The 24,129-nt window shown below is 37.8% G+C and overlaps 1 protein-coding gene across 5 annotated transcripts in view; it reads right to left on the bottom strand.

Moving 5' to 3' along the window:
- Positions 1-24,129, bottom strand: part of LOC150092840 (dynein axonemal intermediate chain 7-like) — a 497,248-nt gene that overhangs the window by 137,486 nt on the left and 335,633 nt on the right. For all 5 annotated transcript variants that reach the window (XM_090414468.1, XM_090414470.1, XM_090414471.1 and 2 more), the window contains one exon: positions 20,959-21,041. In XM_090414468.1, the coding sequence (XP_090270594.1) occupies positions 20,959-21,041 (83 nt within the window). The remainder of the gene's footprint in view (positions 1-20,958; positions 21,042-24,129) is intronic.

Genomic DNA, 24,129 nt, shown 5'->3' with positions numbered 1-24,129 from the left:
CCTTACTAACCAAGTCACTCGCCGTGCCTGGTCTTTGTAGACCTCATGAAATTGGTTACTTCCACTTCTCTTATGCTGTCTCCACAATGCCTTTTTTTTCTGTATTGCATGCTTAATCTCTTTATTCATCCATCTCACACCTACCTTATTTAACCTTCTCACCCGTGGTATACATTTAGACATTGCATCTACTAAATAGTTTTTGAAAATCCCCCAAGCTGCATTGATCTCTTTTCCAGCTAACTCCTCATTCCATGCTACATGCGCAAGCTGTCTCCTGAGCTCTTCATAATCACCTCCCCCCCCCCCTTGTAATTCCACATATACCCTTTACTCACAGAGGTCCTCAGACTGCTGGCAACCACCCAGGTAATCACGTCATGGTCATCCTCACCAATTGGTGGGTGATTTGACACCTCATTTATAATTACATCCTCTGATAAGATGATCAAATTCTCATGTGCCCTCTGTTACATACAGTCTGAGGTAGTTATCCCACAAAAACTCAAGAACTCATTTTCTTTACTTTCAGTTGCTATCTCATCATTCCAGCCTATATTGCCATAATTAAAATCGCCCATAATGATCACTCTTTTCTTATTTGCTTGGCTAATTTGATTATATATTTCATAGTCACTATCATCCACATTACCAAGTCTATAACAACAGCCAACTAGTAGTTGAGATTTTAAATGAGCAGTTCATAAAGGTATGTCATCCAGGTGAATGTAGCATCATGAAGAGTTTGAATACAGTGGAAAGAGAGGAGGAGGGAGAGACACTGAAAGTGAGTGAGAAAATGATGAATATATGATGAATTGAGTAAATTTGAGGTTAATAAAGCTGTGATATATCACTGCATGTTATGAGGGAATGTTCACTGTAAGACTCATATTAAACATACTTGTTTAATATGAGTTTTACAGTGAACCAAATTCCAAAGCAGTGGAAGAAGACGAGACTGTACTGGTTCCTAAGTTTGTGACAAAACTCAATCTTTGAATCACAAAATGTGTTGTTGTGTTTAAAGTGTTGGGAAGGTTAGTAAGAACCAAGTTCCAGAATTGGGTTGAGAACAGTGGTATTTGCTTTCATGGACAGCATGATTTGCTAAAAAAGATTATGTTTTAGTAATCTGCTTACTTATTACAAAGGTGACTGGTGCACTGAACAAGATAGGTTCATACACAGTGATATACTGCAAATTATTTTTCACAGATGCCATATAAGTTAATAATTAAACTGGAATTCTATTCTTGAGAGACATTTGTCACATTAAATTAAGAATTATGAACATGTTATAATTCTTACATTTAGAATTATAACATGTTTTAATTCTAAATTAAAATGTTAACACAAATATTCATGTATTAACATGTTTATAATTCTTAATTAAACTGGAAGAACAGAAGGGACTGAATATTAGACTGGTGCACAGGATTGGAAACTGGCTATCTGATAAATATCAGCAAGTTATGTAAGGGAGAGCAATATCCTGGAAGAAAGTCACTAGCAGTATGCCTCGTGGTCTGTTTTTGTAGCATTGCTATTTAAATTGTGTGTTAAGATAATGAGAAAGGTTTGAATGGTGATGTTCAGTTGTTTGTAGATGATGCAAAGTTTGGAAGAATTATGAGGAGTAGAGCAGATGTTGTGGCTTTACAAGAGGACTTAAACAGACTGAGTGAATGGGCATAGGTGTAGAATTGACAGTTCAATGTTGAATGTGTCAGGTTTTAAAATTTGGAAAATAAAGATGGAATGCAGAATATACAATTGGTATAGGATAAATTGGTGGAGGGTGGAGAAAATAATAGATCTGGAGGTGATAGTGGAAGGGACCCAATATTTAGAGGACACATTGCTGAAATTGTGAGGATAGCACAATGAATTCTGGCAATGATGTGAAGGACACTGATTTGTAGGAGAGGCATACATAATGCCTTGATTAGGACTGCAGTGTACAGATTTGGTTACCTGGTTTTTAAAAGGATGAAGATGAAAAGAGATACTGGAAAGAGTGCAGAGGAGATTTCCTAAGATGCAGGACCACTGTTAGAATATATGCTACTCCAGGGCAAGCATTATTTTGACACACCAAAGTTATTCAAGAAAATATGTAAAATTAAAAACAAAAAAAATTTTCATGGTTGAGATAAAATTTTGCCTGTTTTTAATGCCTTCAAAATCTGCCACTCCTAAGCATTACCTTAGCTGCTTAATGGGTGACAAATTCTAAACATAAAAACCTCTGCAAATATTTTTGACAATAACATGAATGCTAGGCTTGCTATATCATGTTTGAAGAGAGTAGCATAGAACAGTAGGTAAATGCAACCATCCTGGAGGGAAAAATACCCAAAAACCAATTTTTTGATTATACACATACCAGCCACTGAATTAGAAACCTTTATGCAGATATACGTAATGTCACTTCCACAGCATATATGCAAAATGCTTGGTTGTGTTACCATGTGTTCTAGGCAACTATTTAAGAATGCAGCTGGTCAGTGATGCTCAATAGCAGTGATCACAGTGGGAGAAACAAAGGATCTTTCAGATTTTCAATAAAGGGTTTATTGTGAATGCCCATCTCACTGGAGCCACAATTTTGAAAAACAGAAGAGCTGACTGGTTTCTCAAAAGATGAGATCAGTGGGAAAAAAAAAAAAATCCACAATGCTTGTCTAAGTACTGTAACTTGTCCTAAGACAGTCTGTAAGAAACAAGATCGCCGTCAGCTGAGAAGGCTTGTATGAACAAACAGAACTTCCTGTGTGTGCAGCAAATGACTGATGCATTTAATGAAGGCTGTTCTCACATTCACAGGGAATGGAAGAGGATTGGTATTGGCAGCCTATACAGAAACCACTGATTTCTTTGAAGAACTGGAAAGTTCATCTGTAGTGGTGTCATTAACACCATGACTGGATACTGGAAAAAAAAAAAAAAGTCATGTGGTCTGACAAGTCAAGATACAGGTTGCTCTGTACTGATGGTAGGCAGAGAATTTAGCAATAGTCCCATGAAACAATGAACCCAGCTTACCTTCTAAACACAACTCAAGGTTCTAGAGATGGTGTCATAGTGTGGGACATGTTCTGGTAGTACAAACAGGGAAGGTCAGGTGTCCTCTAAAGAATAACTGAACAGTTTTGCTGATCAAGTCCATCTTGCAATGCTGACTTTTTATCCAGTAGGTGACAACTGTTTCAATGATGGCAATGTTACTGTCCATCCATTGTAGATATAGATGCAATCTAACATCTTGTGGAATCTATGTCAAACCATATATGTGCTGTAATTTGGGCTAAAGGAGGTCCAATGCAGTATTAAATAAAAGCTTCTAATTCAGTGGCCAATATGTACCTTGCAGCTTTAATGTTGAGAAGAAAATGTCTATCTATTCTATTCCCTTCTGTCATATGGCTGGCAGGGGTAGCTACATGCTACCATACTAGGGAGATGATTATGAGCAAGGTGGTTTCCCATTGCCTTCCTTGCCATACTATATCCTATGGCTGTATTCTGTGTGTTCATGGGGCCGGTTTGCCTGCTTGCAGGATGAAAAACCCCAGATAAACTGGTAGGAAAAACTCTGCTGTCCACACCTAAGACTGGCTAACTTGGCTATGGCTGAGAAAGATCCTTAAGCTCCTCATGTCGTTGATGGGAATTGAACCTAGGACACTCCTTCCCCAGGCATACGGCTGTGAAGAGCATAGCAACTAGGCTAACTGCGCAGACGAAGAAAATGTAAGTTTTTAAAAAGAATTAAAGTTGAGTTTATACTGGAGACTCAAATATAGAAGCATTATGTGAAAAAAAAATGAAACTGTTTAAAAACAAGAACCAAAGTATGTAGTCTCGTTGGAACTCTAAAGGAAATATTGATTAATTCAACTAGGGACAGTTTATCATTTTTTTTGTATCTCAGTTTCACACTTTTCATACTCAATATTACTCAACAATATTAAATCTGTTAAAATAAACCTCTATTTTAAAATGAATTAATCAGAACTACATTAACCTCTTATTCATCGGATCTACAAATCTGGGATCCTTTAGGGTTATGACCACTGACTGAGTTAGCATGTTGAGTAAGAGTACTTTTCAACAACATAAGTGATCCAGTGGATTAGTGTATATCATTTGAGATGAACTAATATGAAGCCTAAAACTGAGGAGAGAAAAGATGAAAAAAAAAAGGTTAAAGATAATCAAAACCTTGATACAATAGGAAATCTGCATATCTCTGTGGATTCAGGGAAACTGGCAGTATTCTTTGAATGAAAAGTTTAATTTCAATCTTAAATTCTACATCTTCCAAAGGAAAAGAATATATACATAAATAGAATGTTGGTTAAGGGGAGATTCTGACGAAATGAAAATTACAGACTTTAATAGATAAATGAAAAACACTTGATATGGAAGACTTTTTAAGTTGGTGAATGAGTTTTTTCCAAATAAATATGAAGGGATTATACACAAAATGAAGTTGAAAGGAGAAATACAAGAGGGAATCCCTGAAAGTGGTGAAGAGGAGTAGGTTTTTTTACACAAGAAGTGGAGGGATAAGTGTAATACATTGCCAGAATGTGTGACATGAATGCTAGAACATGACAAATATGTTGCTAGTTGAGCCTACAACAAGTCTGTTGACTTCATGATGGTTTGTTAATAATAAGGTCAGGAGTGTCAGAAATAACAGAAGAATTTTTTACTGATTTAGGTCATCTGCATGAAACTAGATTAATATAAAAGGGATTATATGTAAAGTAGAGGAATAGAGTTGAAAAGGCAAATCCTTGAATGACAAGAAGCCATCCCTGGGACATTATAAGAGTGTAGAATAAGGGGGTCAGGTTTTTTTTTTTTTTTAATTTTTTACATGAAGAGTAATGAGTGAGCAGAATCTATTGCTAGCATATAATGTGAATGCTAGGAGTGTGAATAAATGAGTTAAAACTTCAGTATGATATATCTTGTTGCTAATTGAGAGAGACTTCCTGGCACGAGTCAGTTCATTCTGCAGAGGCTGTTAATTATAACAATAGACAAACATTTAAAAATAATCAATTTAAGAAATGAAAAAAAATATATATATATAGACAGTTGGACTTGGTTATAACAAGCACCATGAAACTGACAAAAATTCCTTGTTATAACCATTACTCACTATATAGTGATGATTCAAATCTATCTCCTATTTTTATCAATTCTAAATAACTTGATAAAAAAAAAGATTCAAAAAAAAAAAAAAGAAGTGCTAGAGAAAAAAAAAAATTAAATATGCTTGTATAAATTACAATACATTTAATATTAAACACAATTTATTTGTATATAATTTTAAAGGTGGCCTGGTTGGCAGAGTGGTTAGCATATCTGCTCTGCAGGCAAGAGGCTGCGGGTCCAAATCTTGCCATGTGCATGGATGTTTGTAATTATCCTAATTATTATGTGTGTGGAAAGTTGTTTAATTTTGATGGTATATATCAGAACACAGAATTTCAAGTAAATAATTATTTATTGACTTATTGCTGATATTTCACTGATTTTATAACCAGCATCTTCAGAGCACAAAAACAAAGTTTGTCACAGTACGCGAGACTACAATGACATGGTGTAACAAAGGGACCTCGCATACTGTGACAAACTGTGTTTTTGTGCTCTGAAGATGCTGATTATAATACCAGCGAAATATCAGCAATAAGTCAATAAATAATTATTTACTTATAATTCTGTGTTCTGATATATACCGTCAAAATTTAACAACATGAACGACGAACACATAAGCCTTTCTACACGTCTGTGGGGAAAGGGAATCTGCAATTCTACTACTTATTCTAGCAGAAGACTTCATTCCCAAAACTCGGAGAGTTACAGGAGTGACCATATGGCATCTACAGACATCAAATGTGAAAAAATAAAAAAAAATATTTTAAAATCATACACTTCATATTAACAGTTTATTTCTCCATAATTAAAAATATTAATTAATAATAAACATGAACACAAAGCTTAGTAAATGGGAGAGTGAATCACGTGATAAAAAATGTACCACCCCAGGTAAACTTTAGTTGGCTAAGTAAAACAAGGTTTAAGGGAGACTGTGAGATGAGGGGGGGGTATTGCAGTTTATGTATACTAATGCCTATTTTGCCTTATTTTGAATACTAACTTATTCAAAATAAGGTTGAGGAGTTTCTAGCATTGGTTAGCATAACTTGGCTAAAACTAATAGACATTAGCGAGACATATTTGACCGAGGATGATACAGTCATAGGAATAGAAAGCAAGGGAAACAGTCTTCAGAGAGCACAGAAGGAACAAGATGGGGGTGGGGGTGGAGTCAGGAATTCAGGACAGTTCATTTAAGGCTATCTTGTGAAATAGAGGCCAACATAGCTAAATATGAAATTGGCTGATGTTATAACCTGGGTATAAGAAAGAATACAGATAACATGCCCTCGCAAATGAATATGATGAGCAAGTCAAGTAATTATTATTATTGGAGATTTCTGCTATTGGAACATAGATTGGGAGAGGGAATGGACACAGGCTGAGAAGGAAATGGAATTTATACAGCTGCTAAGAGATAATTACCTAAGGCAACATGCAATGGAGTGGACAGAATGTTCGAGAAATGCTGGATCTAATCATTGCATCACAGAATTTAGCACTAACCAACCCAGTTATACTGTCTCTTCATGGAGAAAATGATCATGTAGTCTTAACTGGGAGACTGCCAGACAAGCAGAATTACCTGTTAAGAAGGGATATATGTGGAATTGCAAAGCAGGTGATTATGAAAAGCCGAGGAGACAGCTTTCAGCAGTGCCATTGCATAAGAATTTGGAGGGAAGAGATGTTGCGCATGGGAGGCAGGCAATTGTTTGAAGAAAGCAGTATGTGAAAGTATACCTAGAGTCAGAAGGATAAATCAGGTAGGAGTTAGATGGATGAATGGTTTCATTAAGCAGGAGTTGCACACAAAGGTTGTGTAGGGATTACAATGAAAAAGTGATCAGCATACCCATGAGCAGTATAAGATGCAAGCAAGAAGGGTGACTGGTATGGTAAACCCAAAGCTAATTATTATAAGTCATTATTATTATTATTATTATTATTAAACAAGACCTCATGGAGTCAAAGACTCATCTAGGAGGTCCTTTTATCTTACACACACATCTCATCATACCGTGTCTTAAACACATTCAAACTACTTGCAGACACCACGCTCTCAGGCAAGGCATTCCAATCACTCACAACTCTGCACGAAAAAAACCTGCCTCTCACTCCCTTACTCACACCCTCCTTATACAGTTTCCAGGGATGACCTCTGGTTCTCCCCTGATCTCCCACTATTCTCTGTAGAACTTCTCCACCATTGATCCTATAACAACCCCTTACCAACTTGTAGGTCTCTATCATATCTCCCCTCTTCCTTCTCTCCACGAGACCCTGCAAATTACATCTTTTCAATCTTTCCTCATACTCAACATTCCACAGGTCAGAAACTACCTTAGTCAGTCGCCTTTGGACCCTTTCCAACATCTCTTCATCCTTCTGAAAACCCGGTGACCAAATCTGGGCACAATAGTCCAAGTGTGGCCTAATCAAAGCCTTATACATTGGAACAAGTATCTCCCTACTTCTACATGTCAGTGTCCTCCGCATCATTCCCAGAAGTCTTTGTGTTGTCTTCACAATTTTGCCGATGTGTCTCCTAAATTTTAGATCCTTATCCACAACAACCCCCAGATCTCTTATTTCCTCTACTTCCAACAATATATTCTCACCAAGCATAAATTCTGCATCCCATCTTTGTTTTCCAAATTTTAAAACTTTACATTTTGCAACATTGAACTCACATCCCCATTTGCTTGCCCAATCACTCAATTTATTCAAGTCTTCTTGCAAGGCCACAACATCTTCACTACTCTTTATGGTTCGTCCCAACTTTGCATCATCTGCAAACAACTGAATATCTCCATCCAAATCTTCACCAATATCATTAATATATAAGTTAAATAGTAATGGCCCTAAAACAGACCCCTGAGGCACTCCACTAGTGACTTTCCTTTTCCTGGATATTGCACCCCCATACACAACTTGTTGATACCTATCAGATAGCCAGTCTCCAATCCAATGCACTAATCTAATATCCAACCCCATCTGCTCTAGTTTGACTGTCAACTTATCATGAGGTACTCTATCAAAAGCCTTTGCGAAATCCAAGTATATTACTGTGTATCCTTCTCCTCTGTCCAAGGAAGCAGTCACTTTATTGTAATAAGTAAGTAGATTACTAAAACATGACCTCCCTTTAGCAAATCCATGCTGTCCATCAAAGATTATACCATTGTTGTCAACCCAACTCTGGATCCTAGTTCTCACAAGCTTCTCCAACAACTTAACCACAACACCTGACACACAGATAGGCCTATAGTTTGATGCTTGAGTTCGATCACCTCCTTTATGAAGTGGCACAATCTTGCCCTCCTTCCACTCTTTAGGAACTTGACCAAGTGCAAGACTCGTATTAAAAAAATATGTCAAGGCAGGTGTCAACTCTCTGGCACACTCCTTCAGAATACGTGGTGATATATTATCAAGTCCCACAGCCTTATTTACATCTAGTTTACTCAACTCCCCAAACACCTCTTGCTCACTTACAGTCAGTCTCTCCTCCCCATCATCAACTGCTCTTAATCTCTCCATGAAGTCACATTCACAAGATTGAAAGATCTTTATGAATTGCTCATTAAGTATCTCCACAACACATTCTGCAACAGCTGTCTTTATACCATTTCCTCCAATCAATGTCATCCTTCCATAATCATTCTTTCTTTTGCTGGCTACATATCGAAAGAACTCCCTAGGATTCTTTTTGGCTTCATTAGCTAACTGCTGTTCATACCTCTCTTTAGCTACTCTCACCAACCAAGTCACCCTCCTTGCCTGGTCTTTGTAGACCTCATGAAATTGGTTACTTCCACTTCTCTTATGCTGTCTCCACAATGCCTTTTTTTTCTGTATTGCATGCTTAATCTCTTTATTCATCCATCTCACACCTACCTTATTTAACCTTCTCACCCGTGGTATACATTTAGACATTGCATCTACTAAATAGTTTTTGAAAATCCCCCAAGCTGCATTGATCTCTTTTCCAGCTAACTCCTCATTCCATGCTACATCTGCAAGCTGTCTCCTGAGCTCTTCATAATCACCCCCCTTGTAGTTCCACATATACCCTTTTTTCACAGGGGTCCTTGCACTGCTGGCAACCACCCAGGTAATCACCTCATGGTCACTTTCACCAATTGGTGGATGATTTGACACCTCATTTATAATTACATCCTCCGATGAGATGACCAAATCCAAGACCCTTAATCCTCGTGTGCCCTCTGTTACATACTGTCTGAGGTAGTTATCCCTCAAAAACTCAAGAAACTCATTTTCTTTACTTCCAGTCGCTATCTCTTCAATCCAGTCTATATTGCCATAATTAAAATCACCCATAATGATCACCCTTTTCTTATTTGCTTGGCTTATTTGACTATACATTTCACTATCACCACCATCCACATTACCAGGTCTATAACAACATCCCACCAAGTATTTGATTCTATTCACCTCTATCTCACACCATACTGCCTCAAAACCACTGGCCCTATTTCCCTCTTGCATCTCTACCTTGTATGGACATAACTCTTTCTCTATCATCAATAGCACTCCCCCTCCCTTTTTATCCCTTCTATCCTCACGAAACACATCATACCTTTCCATCTCTATTCCTGTCAAGATGTCGTCCTCATCTAACCATGTCTCACTTATTCCAACAATCTCTGGGTACACAGACACAATTAGTGCAACCATTTCATCTGCCTTGTTTCTTATGCTTCTAGCATTGGTATACAAACACAACAACTCATTTCTGGATCTACAGCTAGTTCCACTGATACCATTCACTCGATGTGCTCTCTCCATGCTGGACTGGGGCCATTTCTCTTTCTGCTTCTTCATTTTAGAACCCTTTGCAACAACATCTGTTTCCTCTTGATCCCTGGTCATCCCATTACTTTCCTGCCTACACATGCTCTCACCTCCTCTTGGAGCATCCACCTTTCTCATGCTGTGTATCCCTGTCCACCCTGGGCCTCCCCGTTTCCCTGCTCCTCTTGCACACCCATTCTCTCATTTTCTATACTCATACCACTCACCTCTCCATTCATTTCCACTTCTTCAATCTCTCCTGTCTTACTCTCCTGCTCTTCCACATCACTCCCCTCTCGATCTGATTCATTTTCTCTATTCACTTCTCTACCTTCCAGCAGCAGTCTCTCCAAGCGACTCACACCATAACCACTCAAATGCAGTCCATCGCTCCCATACAGCTCACTTCGTCCCTCAAACTCATTCCACACATTAACAAACTGTACACCCATCTCCTCACACATTTCAGCCAGAATACCATTCATAATCCTTGCTCTCCGCCTCATTTCACCACAATCATACCTAGGCAACACACTGACCACCCTTCCTGTCACACTATTCTCTTTTATCTTTCCAAGCAGTCTCTTGACATTCATTTTGACATGCTCTTTGTCCTCTCTCAAATCATTTGTACCAATTAATACAATTAACTCTTTTGCTCGCTCCCGCCTTATATCCAATGCCTCAATCACTCTGCTTATTTTACCGCCTGGAAAACATACCTTGTGCATTTTATCCTCTAGCACACCTTTAATAATGGAGTCGCCATACAACGTCACTCGCTCATCTTTCGTTAACTCTTTCATGTCATCATGATTTATTTTAATAGTTTTGACCTGAATTCTCTTAATTTCATTCCGCATCCATTTCATTTCTTGCCTCATCCAATCTAATTCACTTTCCGAACCTCACGACACATTCTCTCTATCATTAAATCTTTCTAACTTTCTAACTCTCGACCCCCTCTTCTCACATTCCCTCTCATTCATCCTTCTTTGTTTCCGTACTTTCGGTCCAACATACGTCCAACTTTCACTATCATTCTTCTCACTTTCACTCTCATTTATCTTTCTTTGTTTCCGTACTTTCGGACTAACATGCGTCCAACTTTCGCTATCATTCTTCTCACTTTTACTGTCATTCATCTTTCTTTGTTTCAGTACTTTCGGTCCAACATGCGTCGAACTTTCGCCATCATTTATTCTTTCGATTTTTTTTACTTGCGATTTCTGCATTACGCAAGTTCTACTTTCATTCGTTCTCTCAATTTCGTTTCTTTCCACCTCACTTTCGTCCCTTTTAACATCCGTTACGGTTGTCAAATCGCTCTTTTTCTTTTTTCCTGATTTTTTAACATTTTTTCGCTTCTCTTGCTCACCATCCATTTCTTTCAAACGTGCAATCGCGACACAATCAGTACTAGCACTTTCTGTCATCAATTTCATATTCGCATTCATTAGTTCTTCGTTCAGGTCACACTTCGCACACACACCCTTCTTCCATCCGCACTAAACATCCACAAATCATTTATGTAATCGAAGGAATACATATAACAGACCTCACACTTAACGAAACGACTGAAATCTACATTCAAATCATGGAATGACAATGCCGCCGCCATTTTTTTTTTTTTTTTCTCTCTGCCGGTTACTAGGTCTAATAATAATGATTTCGTAATTTAGTTTAGACAAGAATAAAAAACCCACACTAATAATACCGGTAGCGTACAACGTTTACAGCCACTCTTACTCAAACAATTACGCATATATACTTAATTATTCCTAGTAAAAACTTATCTGAATCAGGAGCTCTTCAAAACACGTCCGCAGTACTTGGCCCACTAGCGCCCCCCTCCTTAATTATAAGTTACTCCTTATGGGTTCTTTTGCTATGTGGTAAGTAAAAGAAGGAACGACTATGGAAGGAGACATTAAAAAGTGCTGATGGTGGGGAGATAACAGAACCAAACCAAATAGTTGAATTACTGATTGAGCATTATGCAGGTGCGTACCATCTAGATGGTGACATTACGATGCCAGATGTGACTTTGATAGGAGAACAGAGGGTGAAGAAACGGAGGTGTCTAAAATACTGCAGAACCGCAATATGAACATAGCCATGGGATTAGATGGCATATTAGCCCTTGTATTATGAGAATGTGCATCAGCTCTGCTGACAAACCTGTTTGATTTAATCCTCAGCAGTGGGAAGATGCCAATGGTGTGGAAAGAGGGCAAAATAGTCCCACTGCATAATGGAGGCTCCAAGACAAAAGTAGCAAATTATAGGCCAATCAGTATCTCAGGAGTGGTGGTTAAGGTGTTGGAGAATTTGGAGAAAGACAGAATTCAGGGCTGGGTGGATAGGAATATGATATTCTATATGGGATAGCATGGTTTTGTGAAAGGTAGATCTTGCCTTAGTAATTTACTTACTTTTTATAGTCAAGTGACACTGGAGTTGGATAAGGGAAATGGCTACTCAGATATTGCTAGACTTTGCAAAAGCATATGACAAGATTCCATATAGAACTCTAATGCATAAATTAGAGCAAATGGGGATGGATATAAAGCTGAAGGAGACATTAAAAAGCTGAAGGAGACATTAAAAAGTGCTGATGGTGGGGAGATAACAGAACCAAACCAAATAGTTGAATTACTGATTGAGCATTATGCAGGTGCGTACCATCTAGATGGTGACATTACGATGCCAGATGTGACTTTGATAGGAGAACAGAGGGTGAAGAAACGGAGGTGTCTAAAATACTGCAGAACCGCAATATGAACATAGCCATGGGATTAGATGGCATATTAGCCCTTGTATTATGAGAATGTGCATCAGCTCTGCTGACAAACCTGTTTGATTTAATCCTCAGCAGTGGGAAGATGCCAATGGTGTGGAAAGAGGGCAAAATAGTCCCACTGCATAATGGAGGCTCCAAGACAAAAGTAGCAAATTATAGGCCAATCAGTATCTCAGGAGTGGTGGTTAAGGTGTTGGAGAATTTGGAGAAAGACAGAATTCAGGGCTGGGTGGATAGGAATATGATATTCTATATGGGATAGCATGGTTTTGTGAAAGGTAGATCTTGCCTTAGTAATTTACTTACTTTTTATAGTCAAGTGACACTGGAGTTGGATAAGGGAAATGGCTACTCAGATATTGCTAGACTTTGCAAAAGCATATGACAAGATTCCATATAGAACTCTAATGCATAAATTAGAGCAAATGGGGATGGATATAAAGCTGGTGATTTGGATTGAAGGGTGGCTGATGGACAGATATCAAAGAGTGATTTATGGAGGAGTTGAGTCCAGAGAAGGCAAGTGACCAGTGATGTACCACAACGTCAGTACTGTCTTCTGTTGTTTAATTTGTATATCAGTTATCCAGGAAATGATATGACAGGAAATATAGGATAATAAATTTAGTTTAATCCTTTATCCAAATGTGAGCAAACAAAGTTTGCGCCTGAAAGTATCTTCAGGACTGGGTTAAGGTGGTACACACCAGGGCAACTCGTTGCAAATTCCTATAGGTGGAGATGACCTGCTAATGCTTCTGCCTGATATCTCGACTTGGGCCTGGCTCCCACTGAAGAGACCTCAATAAAGGTCGAAACCGGTCTGGGTAGTGGCCCTTCCCTTAATGCATAACAATAGACATATCCGCAAGGAGATGTGTTTTGCATTATAGGAGATACTAGGATAGGAGTGTTGGTAGCTTGCTCCACCTTTGCAACGAGTTGCCCTGGTGTGTACCACCTTAACCCAGTCCTGAAGATACTTTCAGGCGCAAACTTTGTTTGCTCACACTTGGATAAAGGATTAAACTAAATTTATTATACTCTAACCAAGTGGAAAATAAACTTTCAACATCTTTCTCTAAATCCAGAGTAACTTATTAAAAAAGGGTGGCACACCAATTGGCAATTCCTATAGGTGGAGATGACCTGCTAATGCTTCTGCCTGATATCTCGACTTGGGCCTGGCTCCCACTGAAGAGACCTCAATAAAGGTCGAAACCGGTCTGGGTAGTGGCCCTTCCCTTAATGCATAACAATAGACATATCCGCAAGGAGATGTGTTTTGCATTATAGGAGATACTAGGATAGGAGTGTTGGTAGCTTGCTCCACCTTTGCAACGAGTTGCCCTGGTGTGTACCACCTTAACCCAGTCCTGAAGATACTTTCAGGCGCAAACTTTGTTTGCTCACACTTGGATAAAGGATTAAACTAAATTTATTATACTCTAACCAAGTGGAAAATAAACTTTCAACAGGAAATATAGGAAATATTCAGTTGTCTGCTGATGATGCTAAAAGGGGAAGAGCAATGGTAAATGAAGGTGATGCAGAGTTCCTGTTAGAAGACTTAAACAGACAAACAGTATGGACAAAGTAAAATGGCTGTCATTTTAATGTCGCCAAGTGTAAGGTGATGCACTTTGGGAAGAGATCAGAAGCTGTATGTTATATTGATGGAACTGAACTTCAGGAAACTGATGAAGCCAGGCCAAGAACTTGGGGGTGATTGTGGACAGAGAGTTGAAGTTAAGAGAGGATATTGTGAAGGTAACCAAAACAGCATATCAGATTATGTGGTTGCTGAAGAACACACTAATAAGTAGGCATAGAGAGGTTATTGTTCCCCTATATAAGGCCATATCTGGACTACTGTGCACAGATCTGGATTCTGTGGGAATGAAGTTGTGGAGAGGATCCAGTGACGAGTGACAAAGATTGTGGCAGGTTTGTGGAATGCTCCCTATGAGAATAGACTGATGGTCTGTAGGATTCAAAAATTAGCTGATAGACAGAAAAAGAGAAGACACGGATTCAAGTTATTAAAGAAATTTTATAGGATTAACATTGAAGACTTTTTTTTTTTTCAGTACATGACAAGAAGGGAGAGAACAACGGATCACAAGTGGTATATGAATGTGGTTAACAAGGGCATTAGTACTAGTGGTTTTTGATTGAAGGGTGAATAGGCAGAATGGGTTGCCATAGGTGGCTGTGGATGCTTCATCAGTGAATGAGTTTAAGGAAAAGCACAACAGGTTGTTGTACAATAATAAAAATAATAATATTAACGATTTCAATTAGTTATTTAAAAACCAACATAAGGATGTTATGTCGATTTTTAAATTGATCTAGCCAACCGTTATTACATACAAAATTGCAGCGTCTAAATTGTTTAACAAATTTTTCCACTTGAGCCTTCAAGAATGGACTGTCTATTGAGAATCTACACTAATTTCTTTGTGCAGTGAACAATTGATGCAATGCTTCATTGATATTTGTAAGCTTGCACTTGCACTTTCTAAATTTTGTTTTCCTTTGGTTATATTGTTTTCCAGTGCCAATATGTAGTAAACATCTTTATTCTTCCACAATGTCGATACTGTTGAACAGGACAAAGAAAACTTTTTTACACAACACCACATTTTAACTCATGAATAATTTCGACTTTTTTGCGAACCAAGAGAAACTTTCCTTTAGTATGTAAAATCAGTCGACTAGATCGATTTTCGAAACCAACATAACAGTTTATGTCAGTTTTTAAATGACTAACAGAAATATTTTCTTTTTTTTTTTCATACAAGTATCTCCATGGAGTCAGAAGACTCACTGTGGGAGAACCATTTATTCACACACTAGCCATCATTCACATAATATTTATCATACTTCTCCTTTAATTCATTCACTAATGAAGCACTCACAACCACCTATTGGTAACCCATTTCACCTACACACCAATGGAAGAGTTCATTTCTAACTGATTTTACAGTGCTAGCAGTGTTTGAGTAAAGTGAGCGAGGAAGACCAGAGGCAAAATACTGGAGTGACAGGAAAAATTGGTTCGAAAGGACAAATTAGGTTATAAGCTGGACCCCATAGTCTAATACAGGTGATCATGAAAGCTAAGTTGCTCCTTTAATTTTTTATTGTCTATTCCAAGAACTACCTGAGGAATTGATCTCTCGAATAAATCTGTATGGTAATATGCTGTTATTATTATTATTATTATTACTCAGGCCTCCATGGAGTCAAAAGACTCATCATGGAAGGTTCTTCCTAGGAAACACAAAATCTATCATACCACTCCTTGAACTCACTGACCATTCTTGCTCTCACCACTTTATCAGGCAATGCATTCCATGGTTCAAATGCCCTCCACGCAAAGAAACCACTCCTCACCCTTTTGCTCACAGCTTCCTTTTGTACTTTCCAGGGATTGCCCCTAGACATCGCTCCTTCCCGTTGCTCCACCAAGTGAAAGAACTCCCCAGTGCCAACCCTGTAACTGCCTCTCAACAGTTTAAAAATCTCAATCATATGACTTCTCCTTCTTCTATGCACTAAACTCTGCAATCCTCTTAATTAACATTGTACAGTCCTGAAACCATCTTTGTCATCCACAGTTAATTTATCCCCTTCAAAACATGGGGACCAAATTTGAGAACAATAGTGTAAGTGTGGTCTGATCAGGGTCTTATACAATGGAATGATAACTCTTCTATCTCTGTAGGTCAACATCCTTTTGGTATTGCAGCAATCCTCTGTGTTACCTTCACCACCTTTGCAATATGTCCCATAAATTTCAGGTTTCTGTCAATCATCAACCCCAGATATCTTGTCTCCCCTACTTCCTCCAGTACAGCTCCTCGAATCGAGTATGCAGCCTCCCATCGATGTATCCCAAACTTCAAGATTTTACATTTCACTATATTAAACCGACACCCCCATTCATTTGCCTATCTGTCTAGTTTATTCAAATCCTCTTGCAGGGCTGCTGCATCTGCACTAGTACTAATAACACTTCCCAGCTTCACATCACCTGCAAACAACTGAATATCCAATTTGCAATCCATCGACAACGTTACTGATATAAAGGTTAAACAATACAGTTCCTAGTACTGAGCCTTGTGGGACCCCACGTGTAACCTTCTGCCTCATTGATACTGTCCCACCATACACAACTCTCTGATACCTATCAGACAGCCATCCTGAATCCAGTTGACTAACCCAACATCTAAACCCATGTGCTGCAACTTAAATATCAGCTTATCATATGGCACCCTGTCAAATGCCTTTGCAAAATGCAAAAAAATGGCAGTATATGCCTTTCCCTCAACAACTGCTCTTTTCACTTTATTATAAAAGGCTAGCATATTGTTAAAACAAGAGTGCCCCTTAACAAATCCATGTTGACTATCACAGATAACATTACCATTATCTGCCTAATGCTGTATATGGTCCTTCACCAATTTCTCCAAGATTTTAACAACTACTGATGAAACACAAACTGGCTTATAGTTAGACATATCCAGTCTGCTACCACCCTTATGCAATGCCACTTACCCTCCTTCCATTCCTTGGGTACCTTTCCCATAGCTAGACTTTCATTGAAAAGCCAGGTCAACGGAGCTGTCAGTTCTTTAGTACATTCTCTCGAAACTCGTGGTGAAATAGCATCCAGTCCCACAGCTTTACTGACATCCAGGGCATGTAGTATTTGGAACACACTCTCTTCTTGCACCTCTAAACCTCGAATCAGCTCTATCCTTGTAATATTAAAACTTACTTCTCCAGGATGAAATACTCCAATAAAGTGTTCATTGAACAACTCTGCTATGTCCTCAACATCTGTCACTCTATTCCCATTTTTATTCCACAATATTATTCTTCCACAATTATTTCTCCTCCTACTGGCCACAGTAAATTAAAATGTATTCATTATCACCTTTTGCTCATTACGGCTATGATCTCATTATTATTTTCATGCTCATTACAACAAAATTCAATTGTGTGTGTGTGTATGTGTGTGTGTATATATATATATATATATAATTATGTAGAAAGTTTTTTACCTTGGGTATAATATATGTTAAAGATACCAAGTTATTTTAAATATAAACCTGGTTCTTGGTATCTTTAACATATACCCAAGATAAAAAAACTTTCTACATCTATCTCTCATCCTGAGATTTTTATTTAATAAGGTCAAAGCACCTTATGGTAACTTGTGTTGGTAAAATATTTATAAGCTCTGTATTACTTAAAACTTAGTATTTCTTAACCTGGCTCCCACTGATGAGACCTCAATAAAGGTCGAAACCGGTCTGGGTAGTGGCGCCTTGCCTTTAATACATAGCATCATACATCTTCTCCAGGAGATGTGCTTTGCATTAAGGGTAAATATTAATAATAGTGATCAGAGCTTATTCCACCTTTATCACGAGTTGCCTTGGACTTGCACTACGTGCAGGGTCAGCTAGACTTGCAACATTTGCAGGTGCAAACTTGACTGACTTGTCCGTTTGCTTACTTGGGAAATGGAGTAAAAAAAGGTTTATATTTAAAATAACTTGGTATCTTTAACATATATACTTATATATATATATATATAATTATCAAACTGCTATAAACAAAAGATAGCAGTGATGATCAACATCCTTGGTGTGACTGTGGCACCAAACTACCACTAGAGACAGAACTTAGCTCCAGATAGATTAATATAACCTTGAATATCACTTGATAAGGGAATGGATTTTACATAATTTAATGTCTATCAAACATTAGTAATATTCTTCTGATCAAGCATATCTGTATTATCCTTATGTGCTTTTTTTTTTTTTTTTTTTTTTTTTTTTTTTTTTTTGAGATCACTATTTCATAGGTTGACAATTTGAGATTCTTGATTTATTTTGGCATCTAAATTTTTTGCTGTTGCTTTAATACAACCCAAAGACATTATTCCCAAACAGAAATATTAAATCAGCTGACACACTAAACTAGAATCTCCAGATTTTGACTTATTCTGGCTCAAGATTTGCTTGTCCTACTTAGTAACATTCATTTGCTGGATGTACTGGTTTCCAAATTCTGATAACCACTGTGAGTAGGGTTCTTTATTTTCCTCTCCAAAAGCCTGACTAACTGCAACCCAGCTATCCAAATTGTGATGTCATCTTCCTAGGTGACCTTAACTTAACGTCCACAATTACAAGTGGCTCCCTTTTTCTAATACCACTGACCAAGCTGGGTGAGATGTAGAAATCTTTGGTATAAGCAATTTAAATGACCTTAAATGATCTAAATCAAATCGTACTTCTACCCACCCAATTTTCTGATAACATCCTTCACTCTCCAAATAATCCTGATCTCATTTTAACCTTCCAGATACACCACAAAGGTCATCTCTCCTCTCTGTAATTCAAAAAAGAATCTTGTGCAAGTATCTTCTCTCACAGAAGGTCCTATCTCATATCCTTTGGTACAACAAAAGTACCATGATCTGAGTAATGCATCATCTTCTCCAACCCAAATACCTAATCCAAGTGAGTCAGAAATTATCCATACTAGTATGTAGACCTTCACTCAATGTTCTGCCCAAAATTGTATATACTTTCCAACAGAAATTGCAACACAGCAGTTTAAAAAAAAATAATAATAATCAAAATATGATTTCAAAAAGGCCAAAAGCAGAAATCTTATCTCTTATTCAAATGAAAGCCATGCCTTCTAATCCATTGCTAAGACAATTGGATGCAACTCTACTCATCTGTACTCCCCCCCCCCTCTCTCATCCTGATTGCGCTACTCTTTTCCCCCATCCAAAGATAAAGATGATCTAGCATTGCTCTTCTCCTCTAACCCCTGCAGAGATGACCAAGACAAATCACCACCTGCTATATCTGAATCTGAGTACCATATACCTCGTGTAGTTTTTTTTTGGCAAAATAGACAGAAAATTTTTAACCTGAATGATAAAAAGTCTTCTGCCCTAATGATATCCCTTCAGCTGTACTAAAAGATTGTGTTCCAGAGCTATCATCTGTTCGGTATCACCTTGACAATCTTTTATACTTAACTGGTACTTACCCCAGTGTGTGAAAGCAATTCATGTATCCAACCTATTCCAAAAAAAAATGGATAGACAGAAGTCTACCACCAAACTAGTGACCAATGGCCATTACTTCAGTCCTCTCCAAAATAATGGAGGAAGCCCTCAATACTCAACTTCTCGTCCACTCAGAGGGCTACCAATTAATTAGTGACCAACAGACTGGATTCTGCAATTCAAGATCCACAGCTGACCTCTTGACTACATCATCCACCACTGGATACATGCTATGCAAAGGTTTGGATAAATATGTGCTGACCCCATAAACATCTCCAGGGCTTTTATCATGTTTGATATTGTGGTCAACATAGTAAATTGTCTTCCTTCTTTCTACTCACAACCTTTTGTAACCAGATAGCCAGCTTTCTCTCTGGTCATTCAATGCATGTCATGGTAGATGGTACTCTCTCTCTTCAAGCTTTGCCACCAATGCAGGATGCATCAGGGCTCCATTCTATCTACCACCCTCTTTTTCCTATACATGCATGACCTACTCTCGATCACCACCAATCCTTTCCACAGTTTTGCCGAGATACTACTTTACACCCACATGGCTACTAAAACCGAAACCTCCATAAAAATCCTTGACAGTGTCCACAGGAGAACAATTCAATTTATAGATGATCTCTTTCTTACACACTCACTTCAGCCTCTGTCTCACAGATGGAATGTTTCAACACTATGTCTATTCTATGTGTACTGCAATTATCAGTGTCCTACTGAACTCACAACTATCATTCCTGCAATTTCTGTTGACCTGCTAATACAAGAGCAGCAGCTGTCCAGTATCCCATTTCAGTGCAAATGCAATTATAACCTGCTTCTCTTCTTTCTTTTTTATTCTATCTGCTTCTAACCTCTGGAACGGCCTTTCTCCTGAAGTATTCCCTAACAACTACAATTCTTCAACAAAATTGTCAATAAATTTCTATCTCAGTTCTTATCTGCACCAACACCCAATACTGACGTGTTTATAGGTCCTTTAACTTTTCGTGTATTGGATCAATATAAAAAAAAAAACCAAAATAAAATAAACTAATTAATTTACCTGTAGAGGAAAATTGCTATATTTTCTTTGAACTATTCCAATTATTCCAAACTGATTAGTTTTGAAATATAAACTGTTTTCATCTGAAATAAAATTAAGAGTAAAAATCATTTTTATACAACAGACAGAACTATAAATGAATATAATTTTAATTTTTTTTTTATGAATTTAAAAATAAAATAATGAAATGGAACTGTATTGCAATAACACATACCTGGCTGCTTAATATTTAAATACATTGCTGATTAACATCTTTCAATAAAAAAGCAATCTTATATACAATATTTAAGCATTTAAAAGCATTTAAAATAAATTTGTGACCAAGTTTATTATTATTATCATGTTCCTGAACTCCATGGAGTCACAAGACTCATTGTGAGAGGTGAACAAAAAGTCTAGCATACCACTCCTTAAATGCATTCAATGTCTGAACATTCACCAACCTCTCAGGTGATTCACCTACCACTCTCCATGCAAAAAACTTCTTACCCTTTTACTCACCACCCCATTTTGCAACTTCCAAGGATGGCCCATCATCTTTACTCCTTTCCCCTCATTCTACCATATAAAAAATATCCTCAGTGTTAACACAACAAAGACAAATCACCCCTCAACAGCTTAAATATCTCAATTGTATCTCTCCTTTGTCTTCTATCCACCAAACTCTGCAGCCTGCATCTCCTGTGTGTGTGTGTGCGCGCGCGCTTGCATGCGTGCGTGTGTGTGTGTCCTCATAATGAACACTGTATAATCTTGATATAATTTTTTTATCCATCTCTGCACCCTCTCCAAGGTTGCTTCATTCCTTTCAAATCCAGATGACCAGATGTGAGCACAGAAATCCAGATGTGGCCTGATCAAAGCTTTATACAATGGGACCACTATACTTTTTATCTCTTGCAGTCAATGTCCTCCTCAACATTGCAGCAATTCTCTGAGATATTTTTACAACCTTTGCAATGTGTCTCAGAACTTCAAATCTCTTTTCACAATTATCCCTGAGATCCCTTGATTACTCCACCAGAATAATCCCACCAAGTAAGTATGAAGCTTCCCATCTGAGGATTCCAAATTATAAAACAACATATGTTGCATTAAATTGAAATCTCAATTTGTTTGGAAGGAAAAAATATTACAGTGATTAATTCATGCTATCATCAGTAATAGATGCCAATATAAAAGTTTACATTTATACAAGACATAAGTTTCATGATAACTGATCAACCATTAAAGGGCACAAGCATTGCATGCAAGAGTTAGCACCATACCATAATGCAGAATGCTAATAAAAAATAAACTCATTAGAAATTAAATTTATATATATATATATATATATATATATATATGAAAAATAAATTAGTTTGAATGACTATAATACCGAGAATAAAAAAGTATAAAGTTTAATGCTGAGATTGCTACTAGTTTTGTTGAAAAAATCAACTTCTTCAGGTATCAAGGACAAAGAATTATATAAAAAAAAACAGAGACATTATAAAATTACATCAACAGATCTAATATAAAAGACCGTAGTACAGTTTAAACAGGAATGCGTGCTGGAGTACCAACTGAAGTTGACTACGTGCGTGAGTTATCACGAGAGCGCCAATACTGGACAGTGGCAACGTGTGTGTCAGACAGATTGTAGCTAAGGCTGTTGTTTATATGGGATGAATCAAGGGATATTTCTTTAAATTAGATTATCTTTCTTCCAAGCTCGTCATAACACATATATAAATTAGAAGTTTGCGGCCAGTCTACAAGCTGTTGGTGGCTTTCATCTGAGTTAATAGAGAAGAGAACGTGGCTTGAGAGAGCACTGGCTCTGGTCCTATTGTAGGATATGTCTCTTCTGTGTTCCTCAATACGTAAAAGGATAGATTTAGCTGTCTGACCGTAATATGGTTTGCCACATTCACACATGATCTAAAGAAATATCCCTTGATTCATCCCATATAAACAACAGCCTTAGCTACAATCTGTCTGATGCACACATTGCCACTGTCCAGTATTGGCGCTCTTAAGCCATTGTGTTTAATTTGCAAATCTATGATAAAGGAAATGGCTTAAACAGGATATATCTAGTTGTTTGCCAATGGTGCAAAATTGGGAATAGCAAACCAGCTGACACTATGAGTAAAGTATAATGGCCACCAGTTTAATGTGACAAAGTGCAAGGTGCACTATGGGAAGAAGAAATCACAAGCTGAACATTGCATTGATGGAACTGAACTGCAGGAAATTGATGAAGCTATGATGAGGCATGATTGTGGACAGTGAGCTGAAATTTATAAGGCATTTTGAAGGGGGGAGGCAATGTGGACTGCAGAGTTTGGTGGATAGAAGAAGGAGAGGCGATATGATTGAGACTTTTAAACTGTTGAGAGGTGGTTATAGGGTTGACACTGGGGAGCTCTTTCGCTTGGTTGAACAGTTGCCTGATGGAGTGGTGAGAGCGAGAACGGTCAATGAGTTTAAGGAGTGGTATGATAGACTTTGTGTTTCTTAGGAAGGACCTCCCCTAGATGAGTCTTGACAGACTTTTTTGTTCTTAGGAAGGAATGTCTTTTGACTCCATGGAAGCCTGAATAATAATAATAATAATAATCTCCATTGAGTCCAAAGACTTGCTGCAGGAGACCCAAACTATCCACACAATCTATCGCACCTCTTCTCGAACCATTAACAGACAAAGCACTCCCAACTGACCATGGCAACACATTTCATTCATTCACAGCTCTCCAAGTAAAAAATCAAGTTCTCACACTCCTACTAGCCCCATTTTTACTCAACTTCCAGGAATGAACCTCTTGTTCTACCCCTTAATTATCTCACATGCACTACTAACATCCTTCCCATATAGGTTTTTATACCATGGCACAGCTTCAATATTTCTCTTATGCTTGTCACAATCACCTGTCTTGTAGTTCTACATATATACCCCTTCCTAACAGAATATTCAATGTTTTACAATTTTCCAAATCAATATCGCATAGTCACTTTCTGCAATTAGAGGTTATGTGGCCAGCCAGCTTGGATATCCATAGGTTATCCATAGGATAGCTCTTCTGATCGCATGACCAGGTCCAATACTCTTGTGCCCCCTGTCATGTTGCCTCAAGTAATTATTTCTCAGTCAGTGTATAAATTTCATTTCTTTCATCCAATATGTGA

This window comes from Typopeltis vanoorti, chromosome 25, assembly GCF_054136105.1.
Source record: "Typopeltis vanoorti isolate ZY-2024b chromosome 25, IOZ_Tvanoo_1.0, whole genome shotgun sequence".
Classification (NCBI taxonomy): domain Eukaryota; kingdom Metazoa; phylum Arthropoda; class Arachnida; order Uropygi; family Thelyphonidae; genus Typopeltis; species Typopeltis vanoorti.
Note: the sequence above shows the minus strand (reverse complement) of the source record. Positions and strands in the feature narration are given on the sequence as shown.